The 25,121-nt window shown below is 46.1% G+C and overlaps 1 protein-coding gene across 2 annotated transcripts in view; it reads left to right on the forward strand.

The window, feature by feature from the left end:
• The first annotated feature begins 1,540 nt into the window (after positions 1 to 1,540).
• tacc1 (transforming, acidic coiled-coil containing protein 1) overlaps positions 1,541 to 25,121 on the forward strand; it is a 157,489-nt gene continuing 133,908 nt past the window's right edge. The window contains exon 1 of one of the 2 annotated variants that reach the window (XM_087984382.1): positions 1,541 to 1,915. In XM_087984382.1, the coding sequence (XP_087840508.1) occupies positions 1,848 to 1,915 (68 nt within the window). In that variant the 5' untranslated portion in view covers positions 1,541 to 1,847. The remainder of the gene's footprint in view (positions 1,916 to 25,121) is intronic. The other variant, XM_043681465.2, reaches the window with a different exon arrangement.

The following is a 25,121-nucleotide window of genomic DNA, read 5'->3' on the forward strand; positions in this document are numbered from 1 at the left end:
TGAGTCTGTATAATGAGACTTCCTACTATGGACCAGACCAAACCCCCTTCAAATATTCACAAGGTAACCTAGACCTGAACCTTTTCTCATTTTACAAGTAAATGTCAGGTGCTGCATTCCAGATGCAATTTGATTGGTCAAACTATTGGATTTAGAGCAAAACACACTTTATTCATCCACTATAGTTAAAATATAATGAAAGAAAGAAGGAATTGGAATAACTTAACCCTGTCGGAAAACTTAACAGAAAATAGATACAGCAACTATTACTAACTAACTGTTCCAGTATCGTAACAGTACATGAACACAAAGGCAAATTCAGAAAACATACTGTCTCGCATGCAACTCCTGTCATAGGAAGAGAACCTGCAGATTTTGGCTGTAACTTTAGAGGGAAAAAATAGTTTTCATTTCTTCCAGACCCCAACAGCAAGTGCTGAAAGCCAAAACTAAAACCTTTGGTCTGTGGGAGCGGGCCCACAGCCATTCAGACTGGTTCTACTGGTCCAATTTAAAAATAAAACCCAAAACTGTACAAGTTATTGATCTTCTGAAATGCTGCTGATAACCTGTTCCCCAATCTCCCTTGAAAAGAAATCAGACACACCTCTTAAAGCCACAGGGTAGTTACATGTCCACTTTTTGGTTTCTGGTCACTTGGTTAATGTGTTCACGCAATTGTTGGAATGCAAATACTAATCCATAGCAGAGCTTCAAAGGTTTCCCTTGTGCTTTGTAGCAAGGGGAATAAACTTTCAACCCCAGCTCATGGGTTCATCCCAAATGGAAGAAAGTGCTCTCAAGTATTGAGCCAATTTCCACCCAGTCCCTGGTGCCCATCCACCTCTGACAATGGATACTTCTATCAGATTGTTTCATTCATGCAGCAGGAAGGTGTCAGTGTTTAATCTGGATTTAGATGTGCAGTGACCCCTTTTGGGGTCGAGATCTTTAAGTAGATGATGGCTTTTGTACCAGCAAGATGGACATCACAACACTCAGGCTCAGCCTATTGTGCTTTTTGCACTCTTTACCTCTGTTGCTAAATCTAGCAAAAAATGGCAACACCATTTGTTTTTAACCTGCTGCTCTGCAGCTGGTGACTGTTTCTATGTGATATTAGTTAGGGCTGGGCTGGGAATTTTGCAAAGACTGTGTAACTGCCTTCCTTGAATAGAAAGCAGCAACTCAAACTCAGTGACAGGGCACTGAATTCCATGGGGAGGGGTGCTTGGTTCACTAATTATGCTCTTTCTCACTGAGCTTGCAGCACACGCACTCACCCTGCAGGGCAGTGCCGTCAGTTTGCTCGCATGTGTCTGTGTTTGGAATGTGCTGGCTGGGAGAGCCCATTTTCTCCCCGAGGTAGAGAACCATCAACATGGGAGAGGAAAACAAACACACCGTTGTGGCTGGGCATCCCTCGATAGAAGAATGGTGTGCCCCGGAATGTATCAGAGAGAGAAGCCTTTTCTTCTTTCAGACAGCAGCTTTGGACACACATCCTTCTGTGGTGTAGTTGCTGTCATCTGGGTCAGCTTTTACTCTGCAGCCAAGTGCCAGGGACCCTCGAATTCCTCACCACTGACTTTATTTGAGCCTATTGTGTTTTTTGCACTGTCCTGTTATGTGCAGCCTTGGCTCGAGGTGACGCTGATGGCATGTGATTGGCCCAGGATCTGGCAAGAGTTCAGCAGTTTGAAGAACTCGAGCAGTCAATGCAGGAACTGCAGTCCCACTGCAGCATTGAGTGTGTGTGAGTGTGTGTGTATGTGAGACTCTGTGTCTGTGTTAGAGCCTACCTCACCATCACAGGCTTCTCTGCGACCACTGACAAAACTTTCAGAATGGGAGGGTCTCAGTCCCAGCACCAGCACAAGGGAGGGGTGAGACCTTCAAAAGAGAAGGCAAGCATGTAAGTCATCCATCATCTAACCATCTTTCAATTTCAATACGAGAGCAACCAATTACGTGTTTGAGTTTTGTCTGTCTCTTTGATTTTTAAGTGTCATTTGCTTAGCCACTGCATACAAGCTTGAGTGGTTAATTCTATTTAAAATGGAAATGTATCAAATGTGGTGCTCATCTAATGTGTGTATGTTCTTGTCAATGTGTTTTTTTTCTGTGTCATTCCTTATTTTGAGAATTTATCCGTGTTGCAATAATCCGAGGACAGGCTGAGCTGTGACCACTATCACTTGGAACCAGCAAATCAAGGTCAGCTTGATCTGTTTGAAACGATTCTGCCATTGTCTCGCTGCTGCCGTTTTCTCTGTTTGTTTTCATTCCTGTTTCAAAAATTCTTTCCTAGCCATCAGGCCTCGTGTCCCTCCTCCTGTCTGACATCCATTTCATTGCCAGGAGGGATTTCTGGAGAAGTGACCCACTTTCCTTGTCCATGTCATGAAGGGGACACTGAAAGATGTGAATTCTGATTTCAGGCCCATGTTGTCTGATCCCTGTTGACTGAGGCACTGCACTGTCATGAGTTTCACTCAGGCCATACTCTTGTTTACAGGAAGAAACTGCTCATGTGTCTTTACAGGCACCTCTCCCAAGTTCCACAGCACCCCAGCTGGAATACATCAGTGTTCATTACTGATAATAAACGTCAAGCGCAAGCACAGAAAACATGAATCCACAACAAATTTGCTGCACTGTTTACTGCTGCTTTTTTAACCCTTGAATCTCCTCCTGTCAGCTCTCACTTTGAGTAGGTTTTGTCTGAGCCTGTTCACTCATGGAATGGAGGATATTGAGGGATCTTTGTGGTTATGTCACCTGCCAGGAATGAATGTGTGAGAACTGGTGATTTTTGTTCTTGATGCAAACCACATGATTTGAGTAGCCAAATGGGGAAGGAGCCAGGTCAACGGCAGGAGCTTTTCACAAAGGGTCCGAATCTTCTGACCCAGTCTACTCCCGCTTCTGTGGCAATCTCACCATCGTGGTGAAAAATGAACACTCTCTATGGAGGCAAACCTATCCCAGCATCCATAGCAGAAGTGGAAGCCCTCTATTAAAATTATGAACCTCCTCTTTGAGGAATCTTATTTGCTCAATCAGCCTCCAAGGAATTTGACAAAGGGGAGTGAATATGAAAAGAAATACATTGTGTCATGACTGTCGCAGATGCTCCATATCTAAAATTGGTTCAAAAACAGTTGGTTGAATAGTCAGTATGCACCTTGCCCTTTGTCAGGCATGGTGGCTGTATGAGCACAGAACAACAAGACAAATACCACAGGGCAAAATCAATCAGACTGTTTGCTTTCAGGTAGAAGGTGCAATGGAAACACGTTTTCGGCTGCACGACAACTTGTGCAATGGCTGCTATGTTTAGTATCCCGTTCCAGGCTCCATCAAGTGAGTTTCGCTCGAAAATGATTTATCTTGTCTGTACCAATGGGGTAGATGACTCATTGGTTACTTACATAGCGGGAAGGGAATGGGACGGAGATGGTTCAATTGGAGGGATGGTGACTGTTGTGTACATCTCACGGTCAGAAAATCATTAAGAGACAAACTCAGCAGATCATGACTGTGTCACAGCATGTGGCCTGACGGTATGAAGGCCTTAGGCTTCATGTTAACTTGGGCCACTTGAAGCATGACATGCTGATTAACTCTTTGTAACTGAACAGCTGAATGTTAGCCCAGACATGGAAGTCGGCCATGAATTAAATATTTACATGGCTTTATGAGCTAGAATAACATGTGAACAGATGTTGGAGTTTTCATGTTATGTTCCTACGTCTTTATTGTATAACATATTGCTGCATTGAGATTTCGTGGCAAAAGTGAGTTAACGAAAGCTTGCCAATGGAATACAATGTTGGAATATGTGAAGTTTTTCCTTTGGCAGGAAGAACAGAGGAGCTGAATATTATTTACATGGACAAAGACTGCAGAGAACTCATTGTGCAGGTAACAGTGAAGGGCAGTGTTGACTGTTATTCCAAAGGGAATGATATATGAATATTGGGAAGTCTTGCTAAAACAAGACAAGCACATGACATACCGTACCTTAGAATACTGTGAACAGCTTTGATCCCTTTATTTAAGAATAGATGTGATGGCACTATTAGGCAGTCCAGAGAAAGTTCACTAGGCTGGTCCCGGATATGGACAGACTGATGTATCCGGACAGGTCGAATAGCTTGGGCCTGTACTCATTGGAGTTTAGAAGGATGAGAAGCAGCCTTATTAAAACCTTAAAAAAGATTCTTGGGGGCTTGAGGGAGTAAATGTGGAACAGTTGTTCCCCATGTGGGGAAGTGTAGGGCATCATTTCAGAATAAGGGTTTCAACAGATGAGGATGAATCCTGTCTCTCAGAGGTCAGTGAATCTGCGGAATTTTGTACTACAGAGGTCCTGCTGAGGTTGGGTCATTAGGTATATTCAAAGCAGAGGGGTGGCATGGTGTCTCAGTGGCTAGCGCTGCTGCCTCCCAACCCCAGGAACCCAGGTTCGATTCCAGCCTCAGGCAACTGTCTGTGTGAAGTTTGCACATTCTCCCCGTGTCTGTGTGGGTTTCAGTCAGGAAGGGAATCAAGAGTTCTGGGGAAAAGGTAGGAAAGTAGAGTTGAAACTTGCCAAATTCGCCATGATCACATTGAATAGCAGACTTGATGAGCCAAATCATAGAATCCCTACAGTGTAGAAACAGGCCATTTGGCCCAACAAGTCCACACTGACCCTCCAAACAGTAACCCAGCCCCTACACTATTACCCCATATTTACCCCTGAATAATGCACCTAGCCTACTCAGCCCCTACCCTATTACCCCATATTTACCCCTGAATAATGTACCTAGCCTACACATCCCTGAACACTATGGGCAATTTAGCATGGCCAATTCACCTAGTCTGCACCCAGAGGAAACCCATGCAAACACAGGGAGAATGTTCAAACTCCACACAGACAGTCGCCCAAGGATGGAAGCGAATCCGGGTCCCTGGCGCTGGGAGGCAGCAGTGCTAACCACTGAGCCACCGTGCCGCCCCCAAATGTTTCACTTTTGTTCCTACATTGCATGGCTTTAATTGGAGGTGACCTCATAGTGCACCGAGAGCAGAGATGCTGCTTCATTTGAGCAGCCAGCGTTACTGCAGGGATTTAGATGATACCTGGGACCTGCACAGCAGCACAGGGCAGTGTAAGGACTGAAAGGAAGGCAGGATGAGAGGCGGATGTTTGAATGTTTCACTTAGGAACTGGGATTTCCATTCACATGGTCAAAAAAGACAAGCCTGTCAATGACACCTTAATGAAGCTGACTGAAATTATGAAACTAAACACTGACTGCTCCATTCAGCAACAGTGACCCACATCAAATAGTTCATGAATCAAGCCACTACACAGGTATTATGTTGAATGTCAGTCTAGAGGGTTTGTTGTTTAAATAACCAAGGGAGTATTGGCATCCAAGGAGGTGAGGCAAGTTGTCAATTAGCCCACCGTTCCTCAGCTGGGCTAAGATTCAAAGATTCTGAACCATGTCACAAAACAAATCTAACATTGACCCTTCGTACAGTTGGATCTTGTCGTTCAATCACTGTGCACTGTGTACAAGTTGATTTTCTGCTTCCAAAACTTGCCTGAAATATAATGTATTCACAGGGCATTCCAATGTCTTCATGGTCCGTTGCATATGACCTCAATTCTATTCTGTGCTGTGTTTAATGTTTACAATGTGGGAAGCGATGCCAGGAAATCACTGAGGTAGAAAAAAGAATGGAAAGGAGGGGTTGTACGTGGATGGAGGGGGACATGATTATCTGAGAAAGAGAGTGGGGCTATGAAACGTGAGGTGGTCGGGCACAGAGAGAAGTTTGCAATGCAGGGGGTTTGCAGCGAAAGACTAGTAGAGGGCAGGTAAGGGAGCTAAAACAATTCCACAGAGGCCGGTAATCTGTCACCAAGTCTCCCTTTATTTACATTGACTCTGACCAGCTAGCACAGAGCCAGTCCCAACAGTCAGGAGAATCCCTCAGGTTCCTGTTTGTAACTGTTAGCCAGGGCTCCCGAATTAGCCCAAGTTAGTAATCCCAATCAGGGATCTCATACTCAGTGAGGTCTACCTGGCCAACCTCAGTCCAATCACTACAGGAGCAGAGTGGTGCTTACCACAGAGAGAGGCCATTCGAGAGATTGGAGTGCACAGGTTTATCTGTTTTGGCTGAATCGGGGGAATTGTGTGGCTGAATATGTTATTGTGTGGTCACCCCCAGGAAGGACAGGTGAGGCAAAGGAGGGTTTACACAGGCAGAGGCCAACACTTTCAGCTGAGAAATACGGTTGGAGTTTCTCTCAGCTCGAACCACCAAAGTTATTGGACAGAAGGAGTGGGAAATGATCATGGTGGGAGGGGATGAAACCAGAGTTCCAGGAGGGGAGGGTCTGTGCAAATTACTGAGCCAAAACAACATACACTCTCACCCTCACATCCTCTTCGGTCTCCCACACAACTGTTTCACATCACTCCAATTCCCACAGCCAGCAGCAAGCTGGTCAATACCACAGAGAATGGGAGCTGGATTGCTCTCTTTCCCTGACCAGTCAGAAACCAAAGGAGGAGCACTTCACAAACACCAGTTAAAACAGAAAGTGAGACCAAGGGACGATTCTCCATCCAGTGTTGGGTTTGCCTGTTGGAAAAGGTGGGTGTGTGGTGGTGGCAGGGAAGGAGGGGAGCTTATTTGAGACGCAGGCGGGTTCTCCACTAAAATGTGCCCTTTTATACCAAGAGAAAGAGGAAGAGGTCGACCTCAGCCAGCACTGAGGTATCTACTGAGGTATCAATACAGCCATCAACCCCAATATCCCTCAGCCAATACTGAAGATGATTGGGAATATGAGCGTGATCCTTCAGTCACTTTCCCAGGAGTGGGACCGTCATTGACAACATTCAGATGAACTGTCCTGAATGAGATGCTTTCTCAGAGAGAGTTAAGGATCACACAGCATCAGGTTATGGTCCAACAAATTTATTTGGAAGTAGCTTTTGGAGTGTGGCTCCCTAATGAAGGAGTCTAGCTTCAAAGGCTAGGACTTCCAAATAAACCTGTTGGACTATAACCTGGTGTTCCTTGATTCTTAACTTTGTCCAGAGCTGAAAATGTGTTGCTGGAAAAGCACAGCAGCTCAGGCAGCATCCAGGGAACAGGAGAATCGACGTTTCGGGCATAAGCCCTTCTTCAGGAAACTGGGCTTATGCCCGAAACGTCGATTCTCCTGTTCCCTGGATGCTGCCTGACCTGCTGCGCTTTTCCAGCAACACATTTTCAGCTCTGATCTCCAGCATCTGCAGACCTCACTTTCTCCTCTTAACTTTGTCCACCCCAGTCCAACACTGGCACCTCTACCCAGGAGAGGTCATGGGTTCATGAGTATAACACCACAGTCAGTGGCAGGTGGAAGCTGCTCTAACCGAGATAAGCATGGCTTGCAGTAAATTGTCATTGGCTGCAGCAGAAAATTGGAACAACATAGAGACCTCAAAGCTGGAGGGGGTGAGGGGTGAGTCTGTGGCAGAGAATTTTGAAAAGAAGTCCAAGAAATTTCAAACTGAGGCATCGCTAGCCCAACCATGAGGCAGTGCCCCCTTATCCAAACCTTTGCTGATGGCTTTGTAGTTGGGATGTTAAAAAAACACGACTTTCAACTGGCTGCATGGATTAGCAGGTTGCAGGGATAAGGCGGGGCTGTTGTTCTGGGTAAGATGCTTTTCAGAGGGTCAAATGGCTTCTATCTGCACTGTAGGGATTGTGTGATCAGAAATTGCCAGCTTTGACTCCCAATCTGCACCGAGCCTGTATGGCAATCATCCAGTTTCAGTAACCTCAGGTTTGAGAGAGTTCAGTCACTGTGCTGCTGCTGCTGGTGAACATGCCTGTGGATGCTGAGTCACAGTGGAATCAGGTTGCCCTGTGGACTCTCCTCGCAATCAACTCTCCTGTCATACTCTGTCCGCAGCCTGAAGCGTGCAGTGGGGAGGGCTTGCACAGCTTTGGTAAGGCGCTTGTTGGATGAGACCCCTCCAATGGGAGATGAAACCTTCAGGAAAGGACAGGGCAGGGAGCAGAAAGGGGAAGACTTACATGAGGGGTGACTGTAGGGTACTGATAATGTTACAAGCTTCACAATCTGCTAGCCCGTACTAATGACTGGGTGCAAGGGCTCAAACCCTCTGCTAGATTCAAATTGAATAATGGTCTGGAATTGAAAGCTTGTCACAGTAATGGTGACCATGAAAATATCATTGATTGTTGCAAAACCACACCCGGTTCTCCCATGCCCTTCAGTGAAGGACATCTGCTGTCCTTACTCAGTCAGACCTCCATGTGACTCCAGGCCCACAGCCATGCGGCTGATTCTGTCTGCCCTACGAAATGGCAGAGTGTGCCACTTAATTGAAGAGCAACGATGGGTGGGCGACCTGTACCGGCCCAGCCAGTGGCACTCACTTCCCCAGAAAAGAACAGAAAGAAAAGAGATTATGTTGCCAGCAATGAATGAATTGTGCGACCAGAATCATTGTGCTGCGTGGAAATCTCGGGGGTATATCCTCTCTGTCTGGCTGACAGGCTTTTGAAATTGTGTGCTGGCCAAATCTGATTACCACAGAACCATTCCAGTTTGTGCAAGCTCGACCCTAAATGGTCGCTATCACATCATCTGTGACGTATCAGGAAATATCTGGTGGCATTAATACAGAGCAATTGACTGACCCTGCCAGTAAAGAGTTCATGTTGTGTTACTCTTATAACAGTGAGTGCTTAAGTTTCAGTCGCATGAATAGCCTACATTGACTGCAGCACTGTACTGTCACATTTTTTCCCCACTCGTTTAATTCTGGAACAATGAATGGTGGCATTGTGTAAGTGAGATTCAGGAGAGTCGATCATTGTTTTACCACTGCATATTAGTGCTGCTGCCAGGGCCAGTATTTGATGCTCCTCAATAAATGCCCTTGAACTGAGTGGCTTGCCAGGCCAGTTCAGAGAGCAAGTTACAAGTCGACCACAAGGGCTCTTGTGGAATAGTGGTAGTGTCCCTACCTTTGAGCTAGAAGATTTCAAATCCCACATGTTCCAGAGGTGTGTCATAACATCTCTGAACAGATTGACTAGGAAATACACAGAACAAGAGTCAACCACATTTCTGTAAATGAGACCAAAACAATGTGGATGGTGGAGATCAGCAATAAAAGACACAGCAAGTGTTGGAGAAACTCAGTCAGTCTGACAGTGTCTGTGGAGAGAGTGAGACAAAGCAAATGTTTCAAGCCCAGTATCACTGCTCTCTGGAAGATTCAGGTTGCAGTGGATCTGGAGTGACACGTGTGCCAGACCGCATAGGATGACAGATTTCCTACCCTGTGATCAGATAGGGGTTTTTTGACAACTGTCTCTAGTTTATTGGGCATCATTGCTGAGATGGAATTTCAATCCTTGAATTAAAAATGAGTTGAATTTATATTCCACCAGCTGTGCTTACATCTCAGGAACAGCATGGTAGCTACAATAACTCAAAGGCATATTAATGATGACTAATGAGATGCAGAGAAGTTATAGAACCAGAGAATCTCTTCAGTATGGAAGCAGGTCATTTGGCCCATCAAGACCATTTTGACCCTCTGAAGAGCATCCTACTCATTTCCACCACCCCGACCCTATCCCTGTAGCCCTGCATTTCCTATGGCTAACCTACCTAGCCTAATATCCCTGAACACTATGGGCAATTTAGCCTGGCCAATCCACCCTAACCTCCACATCTTTGGACTGTGGGAGGAAACTGGAGCACCCGGAGGAAACCCAGGCAGACATGGGGAGAATGTACAAACTCCACACAGACAGTTGCCTGAGGCTGGAATCGAAACTGACTCCTCCATGCTGGACTGTCATGTAACTAATGGTGTAAAAACAATGACTGCAGATGCTGGAAACCAGATTCTGGATCAGTGGTGCTGGAAGAGCACAGCAATTCAGGCAGCATCCGACGAGCAGCAAAATCGACGTTTCGGGCAAAAGCCCTTCATCAGGAATAAAGGTTTATTCCTGATGAAGGGCTTTTGCCCGAAACGTCGATTTTGCTGCTCGTCGGATGCTGCCTGAATTGCTGTGCTCTTCCAGCACCACTGATCCAGAATGTAACTAATGGTCCCAATCAACAACAACTGGTTCCCCCACATTGATCTTTACCCATTTGTTTGTCTGTCCAAATGTTGTTCTCGCTCTCTGGGCTCCACCTCCTCCTGTCTTTTACTCATCCCCCCCCATCAAACCTTCAGTATGCAGACCAACCTTTTCCGGGCGACAGTCAGTTCTGACCCGTGCTCACGGCAGCCAAAACATTGACTCTGATTTCCTTCCACAGCTGCTGCCAGACCTGCTGAATTTTCCCAGCATTTTCTGTTTGTGTTCCTGATTTCCAGCAACCCCAGTTGTTGTTTTTCAGAGCGAAGACATGGGTTGTTGGCAAGATGAGACTGTACCAGAGTCTGCTATCTACCCAAAACTCCTGAAAGGGTCCAATGATTCACCCCAGTGGCTGCATATTCTATATCAGACTGAGCAGAACTTCAGCTTGGCTCACAGATTAACCCTTTCATATTCATCACCATGTGCATAAGGTTGATGAACAACAATCACATGGTGCCAGAATTGGCTTTGTAATGAGTGGTGGAGGGGGCTCGATCAGCTTGAAGGAATGTAAGTGCCAGGCAGCATCAGGAGGTGGAGAAATCGACGTTTCGGGTGTAACCCTTGTTCAGGACTGGGGGTGGGTACGGGGGGGGGAGGCAAATGTAAACCCCCTGGAAGGGATGTGACACATGGGTGGAGAGTGGGATAAGTACCAGTTTGTCTCAGTCAAGAGGATGGTGCTCGAACCCTATTTGAACAAGTGATAGAATCCTGGATGTGGGAGTTTGTCCTATTTTCGGGAGAAGATTCTGCTCGCGGGACATTAAAGATGGTGGAGGGTCCTGGTTTTCCTCTCAACTTAAATGCAGTGCTGACCAGCTCGATTAGACCAGTTGTTGGAGATTTCTTATCTACCAGTGTCTCTGGACTGGTCATTCACCTCACTGCCATCTGTAAAATGCTGATGTCAGCAGCTTTTCTCTCATACTGATCTTCATCCGACTCCAAGCACTTTGGGGCATTTTTGAGGGATGTGACAAGGCACTATAGAAATGCAGCATCATCACTAGTGTGATACTTACGGATGAGAATGACTCACTGGAGGATGGTGAAATGGATACTGACAGGTGGAAGTCTCTCTGTCGGAGTAGCAGTTCAGTGAATTATGCAGTGTCAGGGTGGTCAGCGTGTCAGGGTTGAAGTTCAGGACATTCCAGGGGGATATTCACTGCGTCCAGGCCAGCACTGTCAGTCCAGCTCTTGTTGCAGATGTGGGCTGCAGACAGCAGCACATCTCAGTGCAGGTGCATGGCACCACACAAGACATGGGCAAAGCCACAGAAGGGTGAAGGATCTGCTGCACACCACTCCCACATAGCCGGGAGTTGGAATACATGTGTTGTTTGCTAGTATCGGACCTCATTGGGAAGGGAAACTTAATTCTGGCAAGTTGGCCTCTCGATGAGCACTCATGACATCACAGTGCATGCAAAAGGGCGTTCTCTGCTGGCCATCTGGACTCTTCCTCTTTCTTGCTTTCCTTCCCACTTCTGGGAGAAGCTGGAATATCTGCCTAATGTCTACAGCACATCAACAAGTCTTAGAGTCCAGCAAATTTGATTGAGCCTTTATGTTACAAACATGTGAACCAGGACCAAACGTAAGGTCTCTGGGTCCTTGAAGCCTGTTCTGCCATTGAATAAGATCATGGCTGGTCTGATTTTAACATCAACTTCACATTCCTGCACACCTTCATTCACCCTTCGCCCTATTGGTCATCAACAATCTGTCCACCTCTATCTTCAAAACATTGAATGATCTGACAATGTTCCACAGGCACGATCTCCTCCCAGAATTCCCTTCAACATACTGGTATAACCTTCTATGCTTTCTCTCTCATGTGTTACCTCGCTTCCCCCATATGTGATGAAGTAACCTGCACTTGTCTTTCAGTCATTGCGTGATAACTCAATGACCATCCAGTAGCATCATATTGGTGGAGATTATTTTATAAACTGTGCCAAACCCAGAGCTCTGAAATTCATCACACCAGTTGTCATGGCTCCTGACAATTTATTCCAGACCATAAGACGCAGGAGAAGAAATTAGGCTATTCAGCCCATCGAGTTGCTCTGTCATTCAATCATGGCTGATAAGTTTCTCATCCCCATTCTCCTACTTCCTCCCCATAACCCTTGACCCCCCTATCTCCGTCTTAAATATACTCAATGACCTGGCCTCCACAGCCTTCTGTGGCAGTGAATTCCATAGATTCACCACTCTCTGGCTGAAGAAGTTTCTCCTTATCTCTGTTCTAAAAGGTCTTCCCTTTACTGTAAGACTGTGCCCTTGGTTCCAAGTCTCTCCTACCAATGGAAGCATCTTTTCAATATCTACTCTGCCCAGGCCATTCAGTATTCTGTAAGTTTCAATTAGATTCCCCCTCATCCTTCTCAACTTCATTGAGTATAGTCTCAGAATCCTCAAACGTTTGTCATATGTCAAGCTTTTCATTCCTGGGACCAATCTCATTGTAGTTTGTACGGTCTGTTTGTTTGAACAGCTATGGATATGCTTTCTCTTGAACTTTACACAAGAACATGATGGAAACACTCAGTGAGACAGGCAGCCTCTGAGCAGAACAGAAAACAGAGGAAACCTTCCAGGCCAAGTAACTGCTGCAGCCTGAATTAGTCTGTGTTCGAGCTGCTAACTGGTTGTGAGTGAGTGCGTGGATTATTCTGATTCTAATGGAAGGTCATTGGTGCTGATAGTAAGCGATACATTTCTTTTCTCCCTCTCTTTCTCCGTCTCCATAGATTCTGCCAGATGTGCTGAATGTTTTCAACATTTCCTGCTTTTGTTTCAGATTTGAAGCATGCACAGCACTTTATCTCGATGATTAGTTTCCTGTCTTCAGAATGTATTTCTGTCAGTGCTTTTGCAACAATTTTGCCAACTCATTCAAATAGTTCCACCCTTAACTGGACAATATCCAGGTCACCTCGTAAGCTAGGATCTCCTGTGAGGTAAAGGGAGACAGTGTGGTGATGCCAGCATTATGTATATGTGCCTCACCACCACCTCCTCCAGGGTAATTAGGGTTGAGTGCTGGCTTTGTCAATGATGTCTGCATCCGAGGAACATAGGAACAGGCCAATCAGCCCCACAAGCCAGTACCACCATTCATTGAGATGGAGGCTGATCTGTGTCCTAACTCCAGCTATCTGCCTTTTGCCCATGTCCTTAACACCTCTGCTTAACAAAACTGTATGTATCTTTGATTTGAATTGATGACTGACCTGACATCTACGGTCATTTGTGGAAGAGAGTTCTATACACGTCCCACCCTTTGTGCTTCCTAACATTTGTCAGCCAATTTAAATGAAGTCTGTCTTTCTTGTCCCTGAAGGGAGAAGGTGTGGCCGTGTTTTAACACGCTGCTGCCTCCCTCACCTGTCTTGGCTGGCGTCTGGAGAGGGGGCTGTGGTGCGCGGACACGAGCTGCTGAGACATTTCCTCTCTTGTTGCAGGGACACAGCGGGTCTCCACACAGGAGCCCCCAGAGGACAGCATGGCGCAGATCAGCAAGCCGCCTCTTTCGGTCACTGTGGAGGACGAAAAGGCCTTCGGCCCACCTCGCTGTATTGCACTGGCCTGGAACGTCATTGCAGTGCCCTATCGAGCTGCCTGTTCCCCTGTCCGTCAACCGCAGATGAGATTTCCTCTTTAAGGTAGACCAACCACAAAGAAACATACGGGGGAACCTACACTTATGTTGTCTCTTTTACCACCATTTGCTCACCCTTTGCGGCCAGTTCTCTTTTTAGTTGGAAACGTTGCCAATGTAGGAGAACACCACAGACCATGTCCTCACAGCAAGATCCCACAAGCAGGTCACATTCATTGGGTGATATGGCCAAGAGATAAATGTTGCCCGTGGCCACTGGGGGAAGCTCCCACACACTTTCACAGCTACCTGAGAGGACAAATGAGGTATGCTCGATTAACATCTGGCATCTCCGACTGTGCAGTGCTCTCAACTTACTACCTCTGCAGTTGGAATCGAACCCACAACCTTCAGACAAGACCTGAGAATTTCTGAGCAGCTTTGAGCTGGTTCTGAACAGCAGACGATCGACTCACCCACGTCCCCTCCTCCCCTCCTCAACAGCAACCCCACACCACCCCTTTCCCGAGCCCCCCTTGAACTGGTCAAGCTTGGGTCCAGTCAGACAAAGCAAGAAGTAGACTCATCTGAATGACAAGCTGAGCCTCGCCAGGGTCAAGAGTCAGACTCTATGTGCTGTCAGCTTTGCCATCAAGTCGGCCAGTATCATCAAGTCGGAGGGCGGTAAGGTTGTCCTTCATGTTCCATGAAAATGCAGCTGCATAACTGAGACATTGATCAGATGGGCTGATAGACCAAGGAGTGTCAGATGGTGTTTAATTTAGATAAAGGCGAGGTGCTGCATTTTGGTAAGGCAAATCAGGGCACTTAATGGTAAGGTCCTGGGGAGTGTCGTTGAACAAAGAGACCTTGGAGTGCAGATTCATAGTTCCTTGAAAGTAGAGTTACAGTTAGATAGGATAGTGAAGAAGGCATTTGGTATGCTTTCCTTTATTGGTCAGAGCATTGAGTACAGGAGTTGGAAGGTCATGTTGCGGTTGTACAGGACATTGGTTTGGCCATTTTTGGAATATTACATACAAGTCTAGTCTCCCTGTTATAGGAAAGTTGTTGTGAAACTTGAAAGGGTTCAGAAAAGATTTACAAGGATGTTGCCAGGGTTGGAGGGTTTGAGAAATAGGGAGAAGTTAAATAGGGCTGGGGCTGTTTTCCCTGGAGCACCGGAGGCTGAGGGGTGACCTTATAGAAGTTTATAAAATCATGAGGGGGCATGGATAGGATGAATAGACAAAATCTTTTCCCTGGGGTGGGAAAGTCCAGAACTTAGAGGGCATAGGCTTAGAGTGAGAGGGGAAATATTTGAAAGGGACCTAAGGGGCAGAGGGTGGTGCGCGTATGGAATAAGCTGCCAGAGGAAGTGGTGGAGGCTGGTACAATTGCTACATTTAAAAGGCATCTGGATGGGTATATGAATAAGAAGGGTTAGGAGGATATGGGCCAGGTGCTGGCTAATGGGACCAGATTAGGTTAGGATATCTGGTCGCCATGGACGAGTTGGGCCGAAGGGTCTGTTTCCATGCTGTACACATCTGTGACTCTCCAACTCCAATGCAGCAAAGTAATTTCCAATGCAATTGAAACCATTTGGACCTTTAATGACTGTGTCCCTCAGTCAGTGGGCCCTTACCTTAACTTGCACCACTCCCTGTCATCCCACCCAAACTGACCTATGATGGTTCCGTTTTAAAATTCTTATCCTTGGTTTCAAATCCCTTCGTAGCCTTGTCCCTCCATCACTTTGTTCCACCCTCCAATCCCACAACCTTCAGTCTTCTCTGTGCTCCTCTAATACTGTCAAAGGTCAGCCAGATAGGGTGAGGATGGTAGATTTCCCTGTTTAAAGGGTATGAGAGAACCTGATGAGTTTTCAATAAACATCAAGGGTAACTTCATAGCCGAGACTAGCTTTCACTTCCAGATGTTTCTGATTAAATTCAAATCCCACCAGCTGTCATTGTGATGGGATTTCAGTCCAAGTTCCCCAGACATTCACCTGGGCTTCTGGATTCGTAATTCAGAGACAGGGTGTGGTGACATTGAGTGACAATTATAGGTGGAATTAAAATGCTTGAGTGTTCCCAGGCTGCAATGGATCTGACACCATGTGCTATTTTTGTTGGAAGATACAAACATGTCATTCAGAAATCAAAAATATGTTTCTAGAGGAAAAGGACACCAAGTTCTTTTTCTGTCCTGACTTTCACAAGGCACAGAGGATCCTGAAGGACTTTCAGCCAATGAAGTACTTTAAACTGACCTGCTGTTGTGGTGTAGGAAATGTAATGGCCAATTTGTGCAGGGCAAACTCCCAAATAAAGCAATGTGACAATGCAAGATCATAACTTGTGTGATTTTGACTGAAAAACATGTACTGTCTGGTGCATGAGGACTAAATATTCTGCTTTCTTTTAAATAGCACAGGGAGTCTTTTCACATGACCTTGGGAGAGAAAGAAGGGCCACAGATGTTTAATGTCTCACACCTCCCCCCTTACTTCCCTCCAAAGCCCCAAGGGATCCTTCCATATCCGCCATAAATTCACCTGCACCTCCACACACATCACTTATTGCATCCGCTGCACCGGATGTGACCTCCTCTATATTCGGGAGACAGGCCGCCTACTTGCGGAACGTTTCAGAGAACACCTCTGGGGCACCCGGACCAACCAACCCAACCACCCCGTGGCTCGACACTTCAACTCCCCCTCCCACTCCACCAAGGTCCTTGGACTCCTCCATCGCCAGACCATAGCAACACGACAGCTGGAGGAAAAGCACCTCATCTTCCGCCTAGGAACCCTCCAACCACAAGGGATGAACTCAGATTTCTCCAGTTTCCTCATTTCCCCTCCCCCCACCTTGTCTCAGTCAAATCCCTCGAACTCAGCACCGCCTTCCTAACCTGCAATCTTCTTCCTGACCTCTCCGCCCCCACCCCACTCCGGCCTATCACCCTCACCTTGACCTCCTTCCAGCTATCGCATTTCCAACGCCCCTCCCCCAAGTCCCTCCTCCCTACCTTTTATCTTAGCCTGCTGGACACACTTTCCTCATTCCTGAAGAAGGGCTCATGCCCGAAACGTCGATTCTCCTGCTCCTTGGATGCTGCCTGACCTGCTGCGCTTTTCCAGCAACACATTTTCAATACCTTCAGTGGGTCCCTGGATGAAGCACTGGTGGTATGGCCCGCTTTCTGTGTTTAGGTTTCCTTGGGCTGGTGACATAATTTCATGTGCTGCTGTCATTTCATGTGGTAATATCATTTTCTATTCTTCATTTCCATAAATAGAAAGTGGGCCGTGCCACCAGTGGAGGCTCACTGATGATGTTACCTCATATGGTGATGAAACGTCTGGAAACAAACCTTTCAGCTCAGCGAGCAAACCTACATCCATATACTGATGTTACTTTGTCAGGCACTTGCCTGCCTTGTCTAATATTCTGCTTTTTGATTACAAAGATCCACATGTTTCTGGAGTCTGAGATCTTTATACCCTCAGGTCACATATGAGGATAGACTCATGATATCATGAGCTTTTTTCTTAAGGGTACACTGTGTCTTTTGAAAGTATACTGACATACTAACTGAGATATCAGTGTTCCTACCATCCTCCTCTGGGCGGTTCAGGTTAAAGGGTGGTCAGTAAGATGTTGGGTTGATCTCCAGACACAGTTTACATGTCTCTCATTCCAAAAGCATGTCTGGTGGAGGGCATGGGGTTGGGCTGTGAAACCCATCCCCCGGCATGGCCCTTCAATCCTTCCATCAATCTCCTTCCTTCGCGTTTCAGTCAATGGAAAATATGGCCCTTGTGAAATGTGGTCACCAAAACAATAAGGTAGAGAATAAAAATAGACAAAAACAGCACGAGTTTTGTTCTGTGATATCATTCAAGGATTCAATCACATGAAGGGCAGCTGCTATCAGGAAGGGGAAACTTAGTTCATCTGACCTTGGAAGTAGACACACACATTGATTGATTGTTAAGATGTTGAAGTGCTTTCAAAGTCTCCTGGTAGATGCTTGTTGGTCTGCGTTTAAACCTTCACTTTGCTGGCATTATATTCAAATGCTCCCCTTATTCAGCAACACCTTCTTCCCTGCTTAATGGACTTCTCAACTTTTAAATGTTATGTTGGTCTCACTCTGTGTGCACCTTCTGTGCAGCTGTAACATTGCATTCAGTGCTCTGTTCTATTTCCCCAGTGCATTTTGTACAGTATGATCTGCCCGTGTTGCAAACAAAACAGAACTTTTCACTGTACCAGGGTACATGTGACAGTAACAAATCGGATCAAATCAAATCATCTGGGTTAGGGTGAGGAAAGGTGTTCTGGCTTTGGACTGACAGCAGCACACACCAGAGCTGAAAGATTTAATTGTGATGTCAGTTTGCTCACATCAGGCCTGTACTCTCTCAGCTGGAGAAGATGAAATAACAGAAGAAGTAGGCCACTCGGCCCTTTGAGTCTGCTCCTCTGTCATGGCAGAACTGTTGGTGGCCTCAGCTCCACTTTCCTGCATGTCCCCGGAACCCTCGACTCCCTTGTGGGAAGAATAATCTGTCCACTTCAGCCTCCATTGCTCTCCGGAAGGTGAATTCCTGAAGACTAATGATCCTCTGAGAAGGATCTTCCCCTCATCGCTTAATGATGATTTTCTTCTGTAAAGGATGTGGGCGAGTAAGATTACATTCACCAATACATCCCAGATATTTCTCCCTCCTTCATGCACTCCACCTCCCAGGATGTGAAGAACAGATTGCAGACCATCTTTATATGGTCTCAATATGGCATCACCAGCTCCTGTAAGGAGTGCTCATGTGGTATATTTATGAACAAGATAGGTTCTTAGGACAATGGTCATGTATTCACCACTAAACAAGCTTTTATTTAAAATTCCTGATCTTATTTATTACTGAGTTCAAATGTTAACCACATGCCATAGTGAGACTCAATCTCATATGCTCACAGCATTAGCTTGGGGCACCAGTCCAGTGACAATACCACAAAACCACCATATTCCACGCTGCTGGCGCCCACTAACCATGAATAGATTATCTGTTTTTATGATGTTGCTGAATGGATACATGTTGTCCTCAACAGTGGCAGTCTACTTAAATCTTCTTCCAATTCATATCATGGGAACTTTTTGGGTCTACCTGACAGGAATGTGTGGCCTTGGTTTAATTCCTTGTCTAAATGACAGTGCAGCAGTCCATCAGTGCTGCAGTGGGAGTTCCAGCCTGGATTATGGGGGTCCTAGGGTGGGGCTTGATCACTCAGTTTTCAGATTCAACAGCTCAACCCACTAACCCTAACACACAAGGTATTCAATGGTAATGTTATGTAAGTGTGCTGGATATACCCTGAGGAACATCTTGTCTTTGTGCCAGCTCTGACTGCATGAAGTCTATTAACCAATCTGATTCACCCTTCTCTACTCTATAGGCACTTTTCAGTGGAAGGTCACCAATAGTGGGAACAATAAAGCCTTTATCTACCATTGGTGAGCTTCAGGTAGCTCAGCTCAATCCAGGAAGTGGTCTTTTGTAACTTGGTCAGTGGAGGCTCAGAGTTGCACCGTTACCCACTGGGCCTGTGAGGAGAAAGTCCTGGTTTGGGTCCTCAATCCTCCCTCCCCGCAACCTTACACATAGGCAACATGACCATGGCAATAGGCCAGTCACAAAACATCCAGGCACGTGTTGAATATCCATTCACAAACAGAAGTCTACACAAGCTTCCAGAGATGGCCACACTCGAATTTACGACCGTACATGTCTGAATCAAGTCATGCACAATTTGTCGAGGGTGGAACACAGAGCTGGATGAGAAGCTGGTAAAAAGTCGGGAATTGGTTCCTTGGCAGCTACAGAAAACATGCCAAACTGGGACAAGGATGGTCTCCAATTTCCTGAGATCAGGCATACACTTCATTCTTACACCAAGGAGGGATAGCAGCCTGGAATGTTAGTGCAACTCTCACTGCCCAGGTTAGTGAATCAGTAATATCAGGCTATTGGAGAAGCTGTGAACTCAAGCAGTGGCCAGTTCATCTCATCTGCAGAGAGAGCAGGCTACACTGCAAACCCCACACCAAGTCCAAATCTGTCAACAACAAATTTCATCACAATAAAGCCAGAGAGAGGGTTGCAGAATTTCTGGAAGATATGCTCTAATTATGTGTTGACAAAGAGAAATGATGAGCAATATTTAACACTGTGACTGAGTTGCTCCATTCACAGGGCCATCCTGTCCTTGGCTTTTCTTTTCAGAGAGGTTGTAAATGACACAAACTCTGAAAACTCTGAGGTTGAAAGATTTTTGGACCAATTTGATTATAGCTAACAGATGCTGCCTCAGCCAAAAGGCTTTCAGACTTTTAAAAGAATACCAGTGCAATGAAAGGGGAGTGGCCAGTTCTCCCAGCTCAGCTTCTCTCTGGTTTGGTTTGGTTTTAGCACAGTAGTGTTGTAAAGCTGCTGAGCCCAAAGAAGCAGGTCCATGCTGATCCTCCCTCTCTCTGACCTCCTTCCTATAAGAGCCTATGTTTGATTTTACCTTTTGTGCCAAGGGGTGTTTATGGGAATTGTTGCAAGCACTGGGAACAATATCATTAAGGTATTCGGTATTCTGTTCTCTTTTGCTTGTGGTTCTTTCGGTAATCTTGTAAATAAATTCTGTTTTGTGAAACAGTTGCATCACTGCTGGAATATCCGCTTTACACCTGCTTACCTAGGCTACACCTGGGCAGCACGATCTCAGTGGTTAGCACTGCTGCCTCACAGCGCCAGGGACCAGGTTTGATTCCAGCCTCGGGTGACTGTCCATGTGGAGTTTGCACGTTCTCCCCGTGTCTGTCTGGGTATCCTCCAGATGCTCCAGTTTCCTGCCACAATCCAAAGGTGGATTGACCATGCTAAATTGCCCATAGTGTTCAGGTGAGTGCAGGTTAGTTGCATTGGGTAGGGTAGGGGATTCCCTGCAGTGCTCAACTCTGTGATCCTTTGGGTATCTGATGTGTGAGGATGGGCAGGCAAGGTGGAGGTGTTTCTTCTGGGATTGCTCCAGGCACTGACTCAGAGTGATCTTCTGTCATGAATGCCGGTCTGATTGCTGATCCCTGTCCCTGGCTCAATGCACCCCATGACTTTGGCAAGCATCAGGCTGGTGTCTATCAGAGTGTCTGAAGCTATATGGATGGTGGGCACCACTTTCACATCAATAGAATGGGCCGACCGTATTTGCAGTGACCATCACTCAGCACGTGGGGATGGGAGCGCACTGGTTCAGAGATGGTCAGGAGTTGGCACTGCCACCCACACAGTGCTCCTCCCACCTGCCCTATCTGTGACGGGGTTTGGGTTTGCAGATTCAGATTTGGACTCTTCAGTCACCTCAGGACCGAGCAGGACCAGAATGGAAGTGAATCACCTTCTACTTGGAGGGAAAGCCTGAGAAGAAGCACCAACTCACCACAACACAGATTCATGAAGACAATACCCAGCTCTTGCTGTTGCTGCTGTTTAATAATGGGTAGCAAAGCCCTTGACGACTGCTGTTTCAAAGAGCTATAAGCTGTGCTGATGAAATGATCAACGTGTATTATTGCAGCCAGCACTGACTTGAATATGGGAATGGGGTGCTGGGGTGTGGGTGTGTGTGTGTGTGTGTGTGTGAGGGGAGAGCGGGGGGGGCGGTGGGGTGCTGTGGCAAGATTGGGTTAACCACTCAGTCTGTGTGTGTGAGGAGCAATGTTAGGCCACATGGAACTGGCACCCTCGTCAGAGATGTCCTCTCATCCTATCCCTTGTATATCAAACCATTTAATTGTTGATGCTCATGGAAATGGGTGTTGACTGCTTGTCATAACCAACACAGACCTTCAGCATCAGACAGAACTGCAGTACTCAAACAATGGCTCTTCAGAGGGGTTCCAGTCAGCTTCAAGTTAATATTGACAACCACTGAGTTGTATATATTTTACGTGACTGATTGTCGTGGTTGTAGGTGTATTCACTGAGCTGGGAAGTTGATTTGCAGATGTTTCGTCCCCCGTCTCAGTGACATCTTTAGTGCTTTGGAGCCTCCTGTGAAGCACTGCTGTACTGTGTCTTTCGGAATTTATTTGGTTTGTTTCTGCTGCTTTCTGTTGCGTTTAGTGGTTCGACAAAGCTAAGACAACAACTCACTAGGACAAAAGAACCTATACCATTCATGTGCAAAAGTCTTATGTTCACATCCAAATCATTTATGTACATGATAAAAAGTAGAGGACCCAGCACCAATCCTTGTGGCACTCCACTGGTCACAGGCCTCCAATCTGAAAAACAACCCTCCACCACCACCCTCTGTCTTCTACCTTTGAGCCAGTTCTGTATCCAAATGGCTCATTCTCCCTATATTCCATGAGATCTAACCTTGCTAACCAGTCTTCCATGGGGAACCTTGTCGAACACCTTACTGAAGTCCATATAGATCACATCTACTGCTCTGCCCTCATCAGTCCTCTTTGTTACTTCTTCAAAAAACTCAATCAAGTTCGCGATACATGATTTCCCACTCACAAAGCCATGTTGACTATCCCTGATCAGTCCTTGCCTTTCCAAGTACAATTAAATCCTGTCCCTCAGGATTCCCTCCAACAACTTGCCCACCACCAATGTCAGGTTCACCGGTCTATAGTTCCCTGGCTTTTCCTTACCATCTTTCTTAAATATTGGCACCATGTTAGCCAACCTCCAGTTTTTCATCACCTCACCTGTGACTATCAATGATATAAATATCTTAGCAAGAGGCCCAGCAATCACTTCCCTAGCTACCTGCAGAGTTTTATAGTCAGTACATTTGTAGATGACACCAAAATTGACACCGACATGAAGAAGGTTACCTCAGAGTACAACGGGATCTTGATCAGATGGGCCAATGGGCTGAGAAGTGGCAGATGGAGTTTAATTTAGATAAATGTGAGGCACTGCATTTTGGAAAAACCAATCAGAGCAGAACTTATGCACTTCATGGTAGGGTCCTGGGGAGTGCTGAACAAAGAGACCTTGGAGTGCAGGGGTTTATAGTTCCTTGAAAGTGGAGTCGCAGGTAGATAGGATAGTGAAGTAGGTGTTTGGTATGCTTTCCTTTATTGGTCAGAGCGTTGAATACAGGAGTTGGAAGGTCATGTTGTGGCTCTCAAGGACATTGCTTCAGCAACATTTGAAATATTGCGTGCAATTCTGGTCTCCTTCCTATTGGAAGGATGTTGCGAAACCTGAAAGGGTTCAGAAATGATTTACAAGGATGTTGCCAGGATGCAGGGTTTGAGCTATAGGGAGAGGCTGAATAGGCTGGGGCTGTTTTCCCCAGAGTGTCGGAGGCTGAGGACCTTATAGAGGTTTATAAAATCATGAGGGGCATGGATAGGGTAAATAAACAAGGTCTTTTCCCTGGGGTGGGGGAGTCTAGAACAAGAGGGCAGAGGCTCAGGGTGAGGGGGGATGATATAAAAGAGACCTAAGGGGCAACGTTTTCATGCAGAGGGTGGTACGTTTATGGAAAGAGTTGCCAGAGGAAGTGGTGGAGGCTGGTACAACTACAGCATTTAAAAGGCATCTGGATGGGTATATGAATAAGAAGCGTTTGGAGGGATATGGGCCAAGTGCTGGCAAATACACTAGATTAGGTTGGGCTATCTGGTCAATATGGATAAGCTGGACCGAAGGGTCTGTTTCTGTGCTGTACATCTCTATGACTCTATGACTCAATGACATGCTGGCTGCTGGTTGGCAGCTCTCAAACACTGAGGGTGAAAGTTGGCTTTTCTTACTGTGTTTTAGGTGCAGTGTGCCCCTCAATATCGTATCAACTCTGATCAAACGTGAACATCTCTCTTACCTTGCACCAGGTGACAGTGTGAAGCTGCACCCTATTGTCCAGGTGAGTCCACTGCCCTAACCTACATCTTATCACATGGTATCATCCTTGTCTTCACTACCTTTCCCCTCGCCTGAGACATGGTGACCTTCGGGTCAAGCCATTATCAGTTGTCTCTCCAATGAGAGAAGAGCCCGATGATCCTGTAGGACGAAGGCAACGTCTCCTTTGGTCCTTGTTGGACTTTCTTTTCTTTTGTTCATGGGATGTAGACATTGTTGGCCAGGCCAGCATTTGTTGCCTGTCCTGAATTGCCCTGGATATAGTGGTGCTGAGCTGCCTTCTTGAACTACTGCAGTCCATGTGTCTGTAGGGATACCCACAGTGCCCACAGATGGGGAGGGTGTTCTTGGATTTTGATCCAGTGACACTGAAGGAACAGTGATGTGGTTCCCAAGCCAGGCTGGTGTATACCTTATGGTGCTGTACTCATATCATTATTATCCTTCACGTCACTGGAAGGTTAGGAGGTGTTGGAGATTAAAATGGGGGTATAATCAAGATAGTCTATTTGGAGGAACACAGAGATTTCAGAGGGTTGAAATGAGATTACTGAAACAGATGGAAGAGACCATGGAGAGATTCAGGATAGCACAGACTGGCCTGTGAAACTGATTATTGTGAATAACTCAAGTTAGGAGAAACAGCAAAAGGCTGACAATACATTGCTACAATTTTGAAGAGAAATAAATAGTTCAACAATTTGTCCAAACTTTTCTTAATTCAACCATTTGTCCAACGTGTCAACTGCCTTAATATTTTGCTGACTCAAACAACTGATCAGCTCTCGAGTGCATGGTCTTGACTGCCATGTTATTAAGCAACAACTGAAATACATCGAAATCTGATTGATCAAGACAGGCCCAAAGGCAGTACTCTTGGGATAACAAGGACCTGGAACATTTCTTGTTGTCCAAGATTTGGAGATGCTGGTGTTGGACTGGAGTGTGCAAAGTTAAAAATCACACAACACCAGGTTATAGTCCAACAGGTTTAATTGGAAGCACTAGCTTTCGGAGCGCTGCTCCCACAACCACCTGATGAAGGAGCGTCGCTCTGAAAGCTAGTGCTTCCAATTAAACCTGTTGGACTATAACCTGCTGCTGTGTGATTTGGATCAAAATCCAAGAACACCCTCCCCATCTGTGGGCACTGTGGGTATCCCTACAGCCACATGGACTGCAGCAGTTCAGGAAGGCAGCTCAGCACCACTATATCCAGGGCAATTCCAGACTTGTTGTACAAGTGCATACTCAGGTACCTGTTCTTGCACCCACCTGATTAAGTTTATTTAAATGGATATTTGTATTCAGTGCTGCTCACTGCTCTGTAATTCAAGCCACAGCTCAAAG

The sequence above is a fragment of the Chiloscyllium plagiosum genome, unplaced genomic scaffold, assembly GCF_037043375.1.
Source record: "Chiloscyllium plagiosum isolate Xiang-an unplaced genomic scaffold, Cpla_swu_hap1 HiC_scaffold_48, whole genome shotgun sequence".
NCBI classification, from domain to species: domain Eukaryota; kingdom Metazoa; phylum Chordata; class Chondrichthyes; order Orectolobiformes; family Hemiscylliidae; genus Chiloscyllium; species Chiloscyllium plagiosum.